At 52.8% G+C, this 16,022-nt stretch overlaps 1 protein-coding gene and 1 non-coding gene across 2 annotated transcripts; one reads left to right on the plus strand and one right to left on the minus strand.

Moving 5' to 3' along the window:
* Nucleotides 1-662: 662 nt before the first annotated feature.
* On the minus strand, nucleotides 663-825 carry LOC115515156. The gene has a single exon (XR_003969208.1). It is a non-coding gene; the product is annotated as a U1 spliceosomal RNA (small nuclear RNA).
* A 4,178-nt stretch (nucleotides 826-5,003) lies between these two features.
* On the plus strand, nucleotides 5,004-13,885 carry NRN1 (neuritin 1). Its single transcript, XM_030314917.1, has 3 exons — nucleotides 5,004-5,249; nucleotides 9,375-9,519; nucleotides 12,781-13,885. The coding sequence occupies exons 1-3, from the start codon at nucleotides 5,195-5,197 to the stop codon at nucleotides 13,007-13,009; spliced, it is 429 nt and encodes a 142-aa protein (XP_030170777.1). The 5' UTR covers nucleotides 5,004-5,194; the 3' UTR covers nucleotides 13,010-13,885.
* The last annotated feature ends 2,137 nt before the right edge of the window (nucleotides 13,886-16,022 follow it).

The following is a 16,022-nucleotide window of genomic DNA, read 5'->3' on the forward strand; positions in this document are numbered from 1 at the left end:
AAAAAAAGGTTGCATTTAGTTGGCATGTCTGTCCTGACTATTTCAATGTGAGTGGGAACCACTGTGTGATAAATCAATGTCCTGGGCATCTTTGGTTTGTGTGCATTGTTCTGTGTGTATATTCCATAACAATGTTAATTTTTATTGAAATATTAGTTTTAAATAGAAAGCTAATCACATTGATGTATTTCAAACACAGTATTTGCTCCCAGAATTCAAATTTCTGCATAAATAATTTTTCAGTCACCATATTTGTAAAGCCCAGAAATTTAAACTAATTTTGAAGCAGTGCTTAGAGAGTGAAATATCAGGGTGCCTGGGTGGCTCAGTCAGTTAACTGACCAACTCTTGATCTTGGCTCAGGTCATGATCTCACAGTTAGTGGGATGGAACCCTATATTGGGCTCATAGGGCCTGCTTGTGATTCTCTCTCTGCCCATCCCCTACTGGTGTTCTCTCCTCTCTCTCTCTCAAAATAAATAAATAAACTTAAAGAAAAAGAGTGAAAAATCATCTTACCAAGTACCAGATACCAAGAGAGATCTGAAACGGATTTTTATTGGAACCCCTACCTACATAGCTCTACAAAAAAATCATTCCCCTCCTAATTTATATGATTACTTAAACATGGTATAGTTCTCATTTTCTCTCTTTTTTTCCCCCAGGGGAAAGCACAAACACAGTCCCCCATTACCACAAACTATGCAGTCGAGTTTCCCACATTTGGGGAAGTCGCAGGGGTCAGCACATGCAGAGTGCAATGGATAGCCTTGCCATGGGAAAACCACCTTCATGATCATGCTATCTCCCTGGTCAGATAAGTATTAGTTGCTCTCATTTTAAAGTAAAGAGTATTATACTTTACATTCATATTTTGATCAAAGGTTTCAGTTGAAGGTGTTAAAAAACAAAATTCAACTGAGTACATTTGAAGATCTAATTGGCTTTATTAAGCAATTCATGAATCAAGTAGCATCCCATCTAGCTAGTTTAGAGAAGCTCTGAGGAGTTGTATAAAATTGAAGGATTTTAGAGGGAGAGTGGGACAAGAAGTTATTAGCAAAAGAAAAGAAAGGATTGTTTCTGGCAAATTCCCCTTCCCTTTGAGGGAGAAGGGCAGGGGCTTTATCACACAGATTATCTCCTCTGCCTTTGGTGGTGTAGTGCAGGGAAGGATGGAGAGGGCCCAAGTGATAGATTACCTAATTGTTGCTGACCAGAAAATTCCAGATTGATTTGCTTTAACATTCCATTCCTAGAGAGGTTGAAATTGCAATTAAGTCTTGGTTTGCTGTCCTGGGGGTTAGTAATTCCACCTTGGGGCTGCGGTTTTCTTTTTAACAAAGTTATAAAAAATGACAGACTACATTTATGAGAGAGAGGTATTGCTAGACCAATCCATTTTAATATAGCAATGGATTCTTTCTGACCAAAAAGAGGTAGAATTTTCTAGTGGCCCTGACAACTGCTCTTGCAGATAATTTCCAAGGGATGTTTTTTGAAATGGCAGCTTCTGGAAAGTCCACTTATGATGGATTGGTGGAGAGTTGGGGGATGGACTGGCTCAGTGCTTTGACCTGTTGCCAATGTGGAAACACGGAACGCAGGTCTGGCCCACACCAGGCGTTCGTGTGTGTGTGTGTGTGTGTGTGTGTGTGTGTGTGTGGAACATATGCATGCCCACTTGCTGAGGCTGGGGCGGCAGCAAACTTGAACTGAGGGAGGAAGTCGATGCCAACCAGGCTTAAAATTAGACATGGTCTCTTTCTGGCAGTTTTAGGGATAAAAAGTTTTGCATATTTTTGTCTTAATTATGCAGACCTACTTTCAGGGGTACCTTTGGCTCAATGTGATATGCAGACCCAAACAGCACCAATGGCTTTTTTCCCCTATCCTTCACCGTATTTGTTTCTTTAGCTTGAAACAAAATTGCTTATCTAATGGAAACATGCCCTTTGCCAGAAGCTGGCCTACAGCAACCACACTTGCATGGACTTTGTTCTTTTCGTGCACATCCCCACTCCCAACCCCATCAACGGTTGGGAGAAAATCTCCGGTTCACAAAAGTCAAAGGCTAAACCATCTTGGAGATCGCGTCCTATGTCCGTTTTTCGGATCAGTAAACTGACACCTAGAGAAGCGTAGAGACCAGTCGGGGTCATGCCAATACCCACAACACAAGGCCTGGGTTTCCCCGCTTTCCTTCGCTGCTCCTTCACCTCTAATACGGTGTGGGGTGGACTGATCGGATTAAAGAAAGAAAGGAAGAAATGTTGTCCAATGCCGCCTTCAACTACTGATATCGCCCTCCAACGTTCCCAAACAGTTAGCTTGCATTGGCAACCACGGAACCTGTACGGAGTCCTAACTGCAAAACGACCTGCAATTTTAAAAGCGCTTAAAAACCCAAACAAAAAACACCGTTAGCATCTGCTTTCAACCTTTTGTAGTACTAACTCTGCTCTCTCATTTCCTCACTTTCAAAGCAACCCACGCGGGCGGGGGAGGCCAGGACGCGAGGGGAGGAAAGAGGAGAGTTCGGGAAAGCCAGCGGGGGCTTGGGGGTGGCGCCGCGCCGCACGGCGGGGTAGAGACCACCGAGAGCCGGCCCCAGAGCCCCAGCGCGGGCGGCTGTGCGCACGCGCGCGGGTCGGCGGGCTGCAGCTTTCCTGCACCCCGCTTCATTCTGCTTCATTGAGCCCTTTAGCGCTGCCTCCTCCCAACCCCCAAAGCCCCAGGCTGGGATGGGGGAAATCCCAGGGCATCCTCAGAAAACGACGTTTTGGAAGATCCGGGATGGGTGGGTAGCAGGAGGAAGGCAAGGACGTTAAGGGCAAAAATCTTAAATCGCCCCCAGCTGCGTCTCTGCAAAAGTCTAAGAGAGACACCGGCGCCACCGCTCACGGCTGGCGGGAGAGCAGACGACTGGGCAGGCAGAGCGCGGGACCCCGAGGGGCGGGGCGGAGCTGTGGGCGGGGCCTGCTGCCACTCCCCCGAGGCCCCGCCCCTCGGACCAACCTCCCGCCCTGCCATTGGAGGGCGTCGGGGGCGGGTCCGAGGGACACCCCCCTCTCGCCACCGGCCCCCGCCCCGCCCTCTGCCCGCCTACGCTTTCGGCCCTTCCAGGAGCCTCTGAGCACCAGGAAAGGAAACACCGGGGCTGCCAAAGAGCCCCTGGACGCTGGAAAGGCGGGCCCCCGGCCACCCCACCCACCGGTCTGGTGACGTCACCGGGTGGAGCTACGTGGCTCCGCCCCCGGGGCCGGGGCCCGTGCCCACACCTCTGAGTCTGCGGCTCCCGCGGGACGCGGGGACGCGGCCGCCCTGTGCAGAGGTACCACGTCACAAAGTGCTGCAGCCAGTACCCCCGCGCTCCCCTTCAGCCCCTCACTCTCCACAGCATGTCCCACCCCTCTTTTTTTGCCCCTTTTTCTGACTCTGCTTCTCCAAATGGCTGAGTGTGGGGACCAGGAGATGGGAGCGCAGATGGCACGCTGCCTGAAGGAAGTAAATTTGATTTGATATCTCCTTAATCCGTTTGCATTTCTACTGCTTATTTAATATCTTGATATTTTCTCGTGTAATTTTGGAAGATTTCAGGGGGCGTTTTCTTTTTGTGTGTGTGGGGGGAGGGTTCTTTCTTAGGGGACTTAAAGTTGGCCGATGCCTTCTTTAGCTTTTGATTTAAAAAAACTGGGATTTAGTCATCTTTTCGTGCAGAAGGGAAAGAAACCAAAGCTTAACGGCCTTTAGAAAGGAAACAGCCCTGTTTATTTTTCATTCTTAACTCAAGCTGTCGTCGTTAGCACCTTGCACTGAGCACAGACGCAGCTGCAGAAGCACTTCGTTGCAGAGTACGCTGCGTCTACACAGGATTTGTGCCCGAGCATCAAAAGACAGTGCAGGTGTATATGGATGCGGGAGTGCGTGTGCGTACGTGATGTACGTGTGTGCGTGTGTGTACGTGTGTGTGTGGCCCAACAAATAACCCCAAGAGGCGCATCAGGATCAGAAAGAACCCCACATACTATCGATGGCCTAGGAAATTTCCTAAAGCTCTTAGTTTGAAACTAAACTGAGTTAGCAAAATCTCTAGTATCAGAAAATCATCTTTGCAGAGAGAGGCTCGTTTCTCCGTGCTCTCCTGTCCCCCAAAACAGGTGTCGCTGTGTCTCGTGAACCCATCTCTCGCTGGCTGGGGCGTCCGAAGTGATGAGATTCACCGAGGGCACTTGGTGGAGATTTCAGGGGCCCCACGTGTGCAGACTAAACCCCAGGGCCTGGGTGTGTGTGCGCGCTCCCGTGCGGTGTGAGCAGGCGGGCAAGGGGGCGCTCGGCTCATTGGCGTGCGTGTGTGTGTGCGTGAGTGTGTGCTCACGCGCTCTAGGCTGCGCGCAGAGCTCAGCTGCTGGGTTGGAGAGAAAGAGTAGGCAAGTGCAGGGGACAGGAGGCTGAGCGGGGGGGGGGGGGGGGGGCGGGGGGATGTCGAATTAATAGAGCTCTTTAGCTGTTTTCCCTTTCCCGTTCTCGCTCGTTTAAACCCCACTACAACGTAGGGATAGGGGGCTGGATTCTCCGTTGAGCTGATGGAGGAGGGGGAACAAGTTGAAACAATCGAGTGGGCGCGCCAGGACTCCCCGGCTCCAGGCAGGGAGGGGAGAGGGAGCCCCTGTTCCGCGCCGGGAGGGGGCGGGGTTGGGGGGGGCCCCAGGAACCGCGAGGAGGCGGGGGTGGCTGCGGGGACGGACAAGTGGTCACCCCCAGGAGGCGAGAATTCGTTTGGATTGTACATTAATTGGAGATATCTGATTAATTCCAGTTTCTGATGACTATAAATGGCGATCTCTACCAAGGTGTCTTTATTTAAAAAAAAAAAAAATCATTCCGTGTCATCCCCCACGTCAGGCCTGCTCGTGGGCGTGAGGCTGTACTTCCTCCGCCCCCTCCTAATGGAGTGAACCATTCCCAGCTCTTCCCCCTCTCTCTCTCAGCCTCTCTCTCTCTTTCTCTCTCTCTCTCTCTCTCTCTCTCTTCCTCGCTCCCTCTCTTTCTCTCCTCCCTCTGCCTTCCCCGTGCATAAAGTCTCCGTCGCTCTTGGAACTTGTTGGCAATGCCTATTTTTCAGCTTTCCCCCGCGTTCTCTAAACTAACTATTTAAAGGTCTGCGGTCGCAAATGGTTTGACTAAACGTAGGATGGGACTTAAGTTGAACGGCAGATATATTTCACTGATCCTCGCGGTGCAAATAGGTAAGTGGCCGCCCGGCCAGGCTTGCGGCTGTCGGCAGGCGGTAGCCGGCCGGCCCGAGGCGCCGAGGGGACCTACTGGCTGCCCGGGGGTGCGGAGAAGCCGGCAAACCCCAAGGGTGGGGGCAGCGGCTCCTAGGGACTCGGGCGTCCCGGGTTGGTTTTTCTTAAAAAGAGAGAGAGAGAGAGAGAGAGAGAGACACTCCAAACGTTCGCCAGGATATGTATGCAGCTGGCCGTTTTCAGAAGGGGGTTTCCCCCCCCCCCCTTTTTCCCCCAAAGCGCACGTCCATTTTTGCTTCCCTTTCTGGGGTTAAAGCAGGTTTCAGGCGCTCTGGGGCAATGCATTGGCCCCTGCGATGCTGCAAGGTATTATTTTGAAGGGTCGAAAGGTGAATGCAGGAACAAGATGGCTAGGCAGCTAGAATGGAAAGTTTATGTGCAGAAAGCAAAGATATTTCGGGGCTCAGACTGCTGCATTTAGAACTTTGTCATTCTCCCGCCCCCCTACCCCCCATAGCCTAGCTGCAGCGTTTGCACCGGGCACCGCAGACCCGGCTGGAGAGCAAATTGAGAACGATAGGGAACCCCAGAGCACATATTTTAATAGGCTTATCACTAAGGAGGTTGAATTCAGCCAAATATACGTGGGTATAATATTCTATGAATATTTGCCTGTTCCTTTCCACATAGGCATCTGTATTTTATATCTAGGAAAGGGTTAAGAAGTGTTTGCAATGTGCCATATGGGGGGATTCTTATTTTTGTTTGTTTGGGGGTAATTATTACGGATTTATTTAGTCCCCATTTTATGTTAAGGAATGTTGAGTCGTAGTTATACTGTTTGGGGCTTTTAAAAGTTCGCGTTTTCCATCCAGAATGAGGAAGACGTGATGGAAGCCAGCACTAGAAAACCCACTTCTTCGATGCAGGTCGTTGCATTAATTAACCTGACCTAAAAGTGAAAGTGAAGTAGATTATTAATAGAATGGACAAGAGAAAAAATAGAAACTCTTCAAACGGGTTTTCTGGAGACTGAGGGAATTGTTGCCTCCTACCATTTCAGGCTGTAGCATTCTTTACAGACAAACCCTTGCAGTATTTGGGTGGGAGGGTGCTTTAGGGAATGGGGCAACAGAAAATGTACATTTCTCTTCGTGAGAAATGTGGAAGAAACAGGGTTTGGAGTTATCTGTATATTAGAAATGGATTCTCTGCAGTGGGTTTTTATGCATTTGACATGATTTTGTGTATTTTGTTGCATGAACATTACAGGGATTTTAGACTATGTGCAGGATGTTGGCGTTTTCCTTTAAGAAATGACTTGATATTTTGAATCTGGTTCTTTTGAATCTTTGACATTAGTGCAAAGAGATTTAAAAAATATAAAAAATGCTAATTGCAGCAAATGCCTTAAATGTTGGAAATAAGTGAATGTGACATTTAGCAATTAGCCTGCAAATTTTTAGAGAGCAGGAGACAGCGGTTATTTTTGACACAGGGATTTTCATGGGAGCAGGTTTGGGGTTGTTTTCCTGGAGGGATATAACCTTACTTTGGAGGGGTTAAAGAAAAAAAGAGAGAGAGCGTTTGTGCTTGCGGGATACTCTTGGAACACATTAACCTCGGCCGGAAAATGACCATTTGTTGGCTGTGGAATTGAAATTGAGCATGTTTGTTCCCGAATGTCTGCCCTTTCCCGCACCAGAGCCTCGATCTTTAATTCATGGCTGGGAGCTATCCCAAGTCATTGACATTTGGCAACAAAAGTGGGGGTTGGGAAGGGACGGGGAGATGGAGAGGGTGGTGAGCACAAATGAAGACACGCGGGAGGAAGTTTGAAATGAATGAGAGGTCGAACGAATGAATGAACGGATAGGAAAGGCACAGGACATGGACATCGGAGAGGACAGGGAAGGAGCCCGGGTCGCCCTCCGGAGCCGCCTCGCTGAAGCGGGGTTCAGGAAGGACAGCGAGGGTCGCGCGGGCTATGACCTGCTCAGATGCATAAGCCTCAAAACGCGTCCCGCGCGCAAGCTCCGGTCCTCCCACAGCGAACTAGAGACGAAGCAGTCATAGTTGAAAAAAAAAAAATTTCACGACTTCTTATTTTACACACGCACACACTCACACATGCGCGGTGTGGAGGGAGGGTCTTCTCTTCCAGCAGCGCCCGCAAAGATAACGTGACAGGAGCGCTTCCCGCCCCAGGCGAGCCCCAATTCCCCTTTAAAATATTGTCTGTACATCTTAGGGGCTACTTTTTTGCCACTGAGTTTTGGGGGTGGAGGTAAAGGGTAAGGAGAGACGGGAGCTGGGTGGGGGAGGGGAGGATGAACTGTATTTTATTCCGTTTCGACGCTGCAAAGCAGCATTTGTGGCATGCATTATAGAAGAGGACGCGTAGGGTTCATTTCATTGTGACCGCATTCTAGCAGAACAAAGATTCGTTTATTCTCTCTCAGTGTTATATTAAATATTGCAGTCGCAAGGCCTTTTAATATTTCTCGGAGGTGGGGGGAAGGAGATTTATGAAGGTTTACGTCTCTGCCCGAGCGGAGGTCGAAGTTAACCTTAGTCCCTTCCCTTCCCCGGTGCTTCCCGTTCCGGATTAGAAAGCGCAAGGCCCGCCTCGCTCTTCCTGCTGCAATTTGCAAACGGGGCACTCTCGGAGGCTGCTGCAGGTTCGGTCACCTTCCTCTGGTCTGCGTCTGGCCCAGCTCTCGGGGACCAGCGGCTGAGGGTGGTGGGGGCGGTGAGGTATAAAGTCCTCTCCGGACACACTCCTACGCAAGCGGCGGCGGTCAGAACACTGCCCGGGAAGGGAGCGAGCGCTCAGGGTCTTGGGTACTGGAGGCCGATTTCGATTCTAAGATTCGCCCTTTCCCTCTGCTCCCCCAGCCCCAACAGCGCGGATCAACGCTACTGGCGCCCCTCCTGGCCCCCGGCGTGCTTTTGGCCAAGAGCCATCGAACGTTTAGCCATTTGTTGGCCTTGGGGTGGAGAGAAATGGCCTTCGCAGCGGCAGTCCGGCGCCTTGGGGTTTGACCGCCCCGAAGCCAGGAGCGAGGACTTAGGTGCCGCTTGGGTTACCTCCCCGCTCCCCTCCTCCCACGGTCCCAGCCGCTATCCCGGCTCCCGCCCCTCCGGAGGGAACCAGGAGCTAGAGGCCCAGAGCCCCAGGCGACTGCCACCTGTGCCCCTCAGAGTTGGGGCCTGGAGAGAAAAGGTCCCACCCGCTGCGGGCGGGAGTGGTGGCCGGTTTTTCCGGGTGTGTGGGGAGCTCAGCCGCCACCAGAGGCTCACGGATTTGGCCTTCGCGGAGATAACCCACCCGCGCAAACACAGCCGTGACTCTGCTGGGTCCTGACTGCCCCGACCACTCGTCACCCCCGCCCAGTCTCCGGACACCGAGGCTGCTCTCTCTCAGTGGGGTGGGGAGGGTGCCTGCGAGGATCTCCCTCGGAACACAAACTCCACGGTAGGCAATCTGTTTTATAATGAAACAATCCACCTCGGTGGCTGCTGCCGGGTTCCAGAGACTTTATTAATTTATTCATTCAGCAGTGTTTGCTGAGAACCCACCAAGCACCGCGCGCCGGCCCGAGGCTTTCTCGCAAGTCGTGGCCTGGGGTTCAGCGGCGTGGCCCCACGCGTTGCCGCCTCGCCCACCTCTTCCTCTCCCCCGCACTCTGCTGTCGTGACCCCCTCTGTCACCTCAGAAATGCAAGATTGCACTTCGAGAGCCAGGACGGACTTGCTGGGGAAGTGTTGGGAAACGAAGGAGGGAGTGAGGAGAAAGGGAGAAATAAAAGAGACGGGGGAGGTGAGAAGAGGGGGCGAGGGAAACAGAAAAAGATAGATGCAGAGTGAGATGCTGGAGGGAGCTGCAGGAAAGGAATGGACTCAACTCCCCCTCCCGCACACGCTCACCCACCCGACCGTAGGCACCGGACACTAGTTGGGGGCGGGTCAGTCATTCTTGGGCCACATCTTTCATTCACCTTTAACACAGGCGTCCCGCGAGGCTGGGCGCTAGTGGACGCGGCGGCTCGACGGGGCTGGTGGGCCGCGGGGCTGTAGGGCAGGGTCGCGGCGCTGCTGACCGGTGTCCCCTCCTCCCCGCAGCGTACCTGGTGCAGGCCGTGAGAGCAGCGGGCAAGTGCGATGCGGTCTTTAAGGGCTTTTCGGACTGTTTGCTCAAGCTGGGCGACAGCATGGCCAACTACCCGCAGGGCCTGGACGACAAGACGAACATCAAGACCGTGTGCACGTAAGTGTTCTCTTTGGCATGCTAGGTTTCCATTCTGGGGGGCGCTGCTGAGGTCGGAGAGGGCCTTGCCTACCCGCCTGAGCTCTGAATTCCCCGCCAGCGCTAATCCGTGCGGGCTAGCCCTCGGATCTTGGCCAGGGTCTGCACTACCCAAGGGGACCCTGTGGCCTGAGATGGGCAGAGGATGATCCTCCCACGCGGGGGCCAATCCCAGCCCTGCGCAGCTCCACCGGCACCCACAGAGGCGCGCGCACTCAGCGCACTGGAACCCGGAGGGGCCTGGAGAGCTGCTAGCAGTTCCTCGCTCTACTTTGAGTCAGTCTTCATCATTCTTTTTTCTGCGTGCATGAGTGGACTGCTGGCTACTCTCCGAAAAACGTTTGGTTCTGGTTTGAGGAGCTTTTTAGGAAATACTAGGTTTGCATAAAGGAAAAGTCACTCTCCTGTTTGGTCCATTTCCCCTGATGAAACCCCCTTCCAATACACACCAAGAACATTGAGATGTAGGCAAGGGAGCGTGGGTCCCTCTTCCTCTTTCTAAGAGAGAGACTGAAGGGATATTTTGTTTTGTGCCAATGATTTTGCCCAAAGAAAGTAAGTCCTGGGCACCCAGTGATGATATCTGCCGAATCTGTGGCAGATTAGAGGTGTAGAATAGCCACCCTCCTTGCTCCACCCCCTCCTCTCTGCATCTGCTCGGTATCCCCAGGCCAGGGCAGCTAAGGGCTAGGAACCAGTTCACAGTCAGGTAGTGTGGGTGACTTTTCCCAGAGCTAGACTGGAAAGTACAGCTCCCACTGGCAAAGGAAGTAACTAGTAGAGAGCCCGGCTGTGGTAGACCAGCAACATTTTAGCTGCTGCAGACCTTGAAGTACCTCCATCCTCTGCAACACACACACACACACACACACACACACACACACACACACACTTATTTTACTTTATTTTTCAGAAAGAGCTGTAACTCCCACCCCTTGCCCAATAATGACCCTTCCAAAAAATGCCAAGACAAGAGGTGTTCCCTGTTCCCTGTAGGTTGGAGAAACCATTTTCTGCACCACCTTTTTTATACTGTGAAGTCCTTGTCCTCTCTCTAATTCCTGGGGAGGGGGGTGTTTATTTGTTTAAATTATGAGCACTTAAATGGGGGTCAATTTTGCCACACACTTTCCTAAATACCCTGGTGTCCTCCAACAGTCACAGCAGTTCGGTGGCTGGTACTTTCCCACCAGAAAAGGACAAAAGGCAGGATCTGGGTTGCATGCCCACCTACTTTAATCCTGAATGTCTGATGATAGGTAAGAGTATATCTATAAAGCTGGATGAAAGGTTAAATATAGATCAGCTCCCCAATATTCCATTATTTGCCAGAATTTGGTTATTCCAAGTTATTTTAATTTTTTAGCAGGGCTTGGTCCCGGAGAATGGAAGTGAGGGGGACCCCTGCTGCGGTCTGGGCTCACTTCTTTAGTGGCACTGGTTGCTCAACACTCTGCTGAAGCCCACCCCCTCTCAGTTCCATGTGGATATCAGCCACTTTCCACCACAGTCCTCTTCCAAGAGGGTCCTGTCCTCATCTGGGCATGCATAAAAAAGGAGAGATTTAGATATACTTTGGGACGTGCAATTATAGCAGAGAGCTGTCCCTGCTCCTCTTAGTTTCTCTAAATCTTGCTATTTATTACGAATTGAGGCACCTGGAAGCCCTGTGGTTCAGGATCCGCAGTCCTCATAAATTAGAGACTCATAAAGGTCATTACAAAACAGCCAGAGCTCAAGGCAATCCAACAAGCATTTATATCTTTTCTATTAGCCAGGGGATGGGGTGGGAGTGGAAACACGGATAAATCAAACATGGTGCTTGCCTTCAACGTACTTACAGTCCAGGCTAGCGAGCAGCAGGGAGAGATAGGAGAAAATACAACCAAATTGCGTGGAGGGCGGTCGCTAGTGACCTGGCACTAAAGGCCCGGGCTAAGTGGGAGCCAGCCCGGAGTTACCGAGACGCACAGATCGACCGAGCACCGAGAGGAGACAGCGCCCCAGGAATCGATCACGGGTTGGAATTATATTTAGTCTAGGGATCTATTTTGGGTTTTCAGAAGAAAGGGGGACAATAAAAAAGGACAGGTTGGTTGAAGGTTGTGGGGGCGGGGCTAGGAGCTCAGCGGAGGAGGAGGAAGCGGCTGAGGAAGAAGGCGCGGGGCACCGGGAAGAGGCGGGGAGCGAGGACAGGGAGAGGGGTCCCAAGAAGGCTGGCAGCGGTGGGCACCGCGGCGGCACCGGAGTCCCGGCCTGGGGGGCTGTGACTACACCGGCAGACCGTGGGGAGGAGGCTTCGTGGGGTCCCAAGCCTATGAAAGACTGCGGAGGGGGAGAAGAGGAGGGACAGAGCGCCCAGGCAGGGCGCTCCGGGATTCGCGAAAGCAGAAGGTGGCTACGGAGCTGGCCCTAGGGCACTGACACTCACCGACCCGGGGAGGGGAGAGGCAGGCAGGCGTCTCCGGACCGAATCAGAGCCGGGGGACTGTGGAGAGCAAGGCCAGGGGCCACGGAGGGCCGAAGAGGAAGGGGAAGAGGCGGAGGAAGAGGAAGTGAGGAACTGAACAGAGGAAAACCGAGGGGAGGGAAAAGGAGGAAGACAAAGAAGGGAAGAAGAAAGGATGGGAAAGTCGGAGAACGGGAAACAAAAGGAAGGGAGGAGGGAGAGTGCGGGCGAAGGCGAGAGAGTACCGCAGCGAGTGGGGGGAGGAGGGACACAGAAGGGACGAGGGGGAGGAGAAAGTGAGAAGCCAAGAGGGGAGGGCCGTGTTCAGAGCAAGTAACCCATCTTGCAAGCTAAGAGGCATTAATGGGCGGCAGCTTGCAAGGCTTAGCACTGTTTTCCTAGCTTTCCCCGAGGAGGACGAGCAATCTGTTTGAGCAGGCCGAGGTGCCAGCGCGGCGCAGCCGGTGCGGCCCGGCTCCCGGCTGCCGGGTGCCTGCCAGGGAGCGGGAAAGGGAAACCAGACGCCGAAGGGGGCGGCCTCTGTCCTTGGACGGCGGCTTCCTGGGTGGGCCGAGGTCTGGCGAGGGCCCGCCTGGCCCGACTCAAGCGCCGGGACGGTGGAGAAGAGGTGGCGTGGGGGGATGGGGGGAGGCGTCCCCGGGAGGTTTGCGAGGCCGCGACCCGGGAGGCGCAGGGGCGCAGCGGCGCAGGCCCGGGTCCTCCCCGAGCCCAAAGTCAACCTGCTTCTTCCGTTTTGTTCTGTTCCTCGCCAGATACTGGGAGGATTTCCACAGCTGCACGGTCACAGCCCTTACGGATTGCCAGGAAGGGGCGAAAGATATGTGGGATAAACTGAGAAAAGAATCCAAAAACCTCAACATCCAAGGCAGCTTATTCGAACTCTGCGGCAGCGGCAACGGGGCGGCGGGGTCCCTGCTCCCGGCGCTCCCAGTGCTTCTGGTGTCTCTCTCGGCAGCTTTAGCGACTTGGCTTTCCTTCTGAGCGCGGGGCCGGCTCCCCCCCGCGCGCCCACCCACACTCACTCCATGCTCCCGGAAATCGAGAGGAAGATCCATTCGTTCTTTGGGGACGTTGTGATTCTCTGTGATGCTGAAAACACTCATATAGGATTGTGGGAAATTCCGATTCTCCTTTTGATTTCGTTCGATTTCTTGTGTTTTATTTGCCAAATGTTACCGATCAGTGAGCAAGCAAGCACAGCCAAAACCGGACCTCAGCTTTAGTCCGTCTTCACACAAAAATAAGGAAAACGGCAAACCCACCCCATTTCTTTTTTAATTTTTATTTTTTTGGCACAAGAATCTCAGGAACGGCCCTGGGCCACCTACTATATTAATCATGTTAATACATGACAAATGATGGGCTCCTCCTAATAGCAAAGAGAGGAGAGGAGAAGGCCAGGGGAATGAAATCAAGAGAGATGTCCGCGAGGAAGGCATATGGTGAATAACTCACGCTCACGTCTTTCTTCCACAGTATCTTGTTTTGATCATTTCCACTGCACATTTCTCCTCGAGGAAAGTGAAAGGACAGATCGTTGACTTTGTGTTTTAAGGATAGGAGGGAGAGAGGGAAAGGATTGAGGAAATCTCGGGGGTATAGGGAAAGGCTGCCAGCAGAATCGTTGCTAAAGTCACTGAGAGGTTAAGCTTTACCTGGTGTTGTTGATGCATCTTTCCAAGTCCACTGCCTTTATTTTCCCTCTCGTTTTAGCTGTTACACATACGGTAATACCTGAATATCCAACGGTATAGATCACAGGGGGGGATGTTAAATGTTAATCTAAAATATAGTTAAAAAAAGATTTTGACATAAAAGAGCCTTGATTTTAAAAAAAAAGAGAGAGATGTAATTTAAAAAGTTTATTATAAATTAAATTCAGCAAAAAAAAAAAGATTTGCTACAAAGTATAGAGAAGTATAAAATAAAAGTTATTGTTTGAAACGGGGGTGTCGTTTGTTTCCTGCCCCAAGCCTGCTTTCTTGGTCCAGTTCTCGGGATTCCCTGTAGGGACACGGGATGCCAGATGATAAATGCTCCTGTTCACAAGCCAGTTGGTAACCTACCACCTTCAAGCAGACCCTCCTCAACTAGGTCACTTTGTCACTTTTCCGAAATTCTGTTTACTGAAAGAAGAGGAAGAGGCAGTTGTACTTTTGATAAGTGAAAAGCAGAGATGTTAGCTCTGGGTGAGGTTTAGGGGGAACTGGGCTTGCGCGAGAGGACACACGCAGACCCCGCCCCAGGCGGGTCGGAGCCCTAACCACCATCCCGGCAGGCCGAGCCCTAACCACGATTCGCCTTTTCCTCTGCGGTGGCCTGAGGCAGCTTGAACGAACCGCCATTAAGGGCTCCAGCAGAGGGGCCTAGAGGCTGTGGTCCCTGGCAGGGAGCAGGTGAATCCTTTCATAATTAATAAGACAGCTCAGCTGAAATGGCGAGGAGACGGGGCCCTATTGATCCGGCAGGCGAGCTGCTTCCACCTCTCCTATTTATAGGCCCCGCATGGCCTTACGGAGAAGTAAACATTCGAGAGTAAACACGAGCAGAGGAGACCGGGGTCCAAGGCCTCGGAAACTGGAGCAGGCGGGGGGGGGGGGGCGGTGGGGGGGTGGCGACAGAAACGAATGTTCGCCGCCTCTGGGTTCAAGGAAATCGAAATCTGATTTCTAGGACAAGGTGAAGGTGGGAGGGAGCTGCGGGCCTCCTCCCCCCCAGGGTGGGGGGTGGAGGGCTGGTGGAGGGAGGCCTTGGAGGCTGCGGCGGGTTCCCGCGTCAGCGGAGCGAGCGGCCGCCGCCCGGAGGGTGCGCGGGGGCTCTGAAATGCAATGTGTAAACAATCGCTAGAGTAACAGTTCATAAATCAAACCCAGTAGGTCGCGGCCCAATCTGCATTCCCCCCACGGATTGAATTCCAGCAACACATGCGTCCCGGAGCCCCGAGCGCTTGAAGCTGCCCGGATTCTTAATGGCAGCATATATTACCGCGGCCAGTTCACGCACGCGCCGCGCGCCCGGCCACTCCTGGGAATAATTTCACCCGCCACCCCCTACCCAGCCCCGCCTCCGTGAATCCCCGGTTCTCAGCCAAAAGCAAAGGAGATCCTCGCTGCCTGCGCAGAGTGGTCACCCACAGGGAACGGCGGTTGTTTTGGAAAATAGCGTTTGGTTTTGATCATTTCGTTTCAGTGGTTATTTTCGGCCCAAGTAGAAGTAGGATGATGCTAACCCGAGCCCAATCCCTGGAATTCAGATTAAAATGTCTCTGCCTATTTTAAATACGAATCTATTTAATGAGGGGGAGGAGAAGTGGAGAAAGAGGGAGGGTCTTCTCCTGTCGTTTTTGCCTGGAGAGCTCGCCGCCTCCTATTGGTATCTTTCCCAAGGAAAACAGGGGGCGAACCCGTGCACACAACTGGGCAAGGGAAACGCACGCACCGTGCTCCCCAGGCTTTGCGGGGAGGGAGACTCCTGCGACACACGGAGGATGCCCCTCCCCTAGCAGCGAGGCTGTCCCACCTAGACAGCAGTCTCCTTCGAGATCTGGGAGGAGGCGAGGCTGAAGGAGGGGGCAGACGCGACGGGGCGGGGAGGATTGGGAACGAGGCTCGCTAGCTCTTCCAACAAGATTCTCTCCAAGGAACCCCGTCCTCCTGCGGCTCCAACTGCCTCCCTAGAGAGAGGGCGCCGCACCGCCACGTCCTTCCAGGCCCCCACTCCGCCCTGCCCCTGATTGTCCTGGAGGTGCCTCGAGAAAGCTCGGTGACGTGTCGGGGGCTCCTCTGCCCTGTCCTGGGCCGGGCACTACGAGCACGTGCGCTTGGAAGGAGCCGCAGGAACGCAGGGCCGCGAGTCTCGGAAACCCAGGCTGCCGCATCTGACTCGTTAGAGAACATTTCTTCTTGTTGTGGTGATTGTTTAGATTATTATCGCGCCGTCTTCGACTATAATTTGCTGTTTAATCATGATGACATCTCCGTATGTTAGCTGATGT

Source organism: Lynx canadensis, chromosome B2, assembly GCF_007474595.2.
Source record: "Lynx canadensis isolate LIC74 chromosome B2, mLynCan4.pri.v2, whole genome shotgun sequence".
NCBI classification, from domain to species: domain Eukaryota; kingdom Metazoa; phylum Chordata; class Mammalia; order Carnivora; family Felidae; genus Lynx; species Lynx canadensis.

Excerpts from the sequence above, each read along its gene's own strand:
- NRN1 (XM_030314917.1), top strand. The coding sequence starts at position 5,195 with ATGGGACTTAAGTTGAACGGCAGATATATTTCACTGATCCTCGCGGTG. Across the intron at positions 5,250-9,374 it reads GATCCTCGCGGTGCAAATAG|CGTACCTGGTGCAGGCCGTG; the intron begins GTAAGTGGCCGC and ends TCCTCCCCGCAG. Across the intron at positions 9,520-12,780 it reads AACATCAAGACCGTGTGCAC|ATACTGGGAGGATTTCCACA; the intron begins GTAAGTGTTCTC and ends GTTCCTCGCCAG.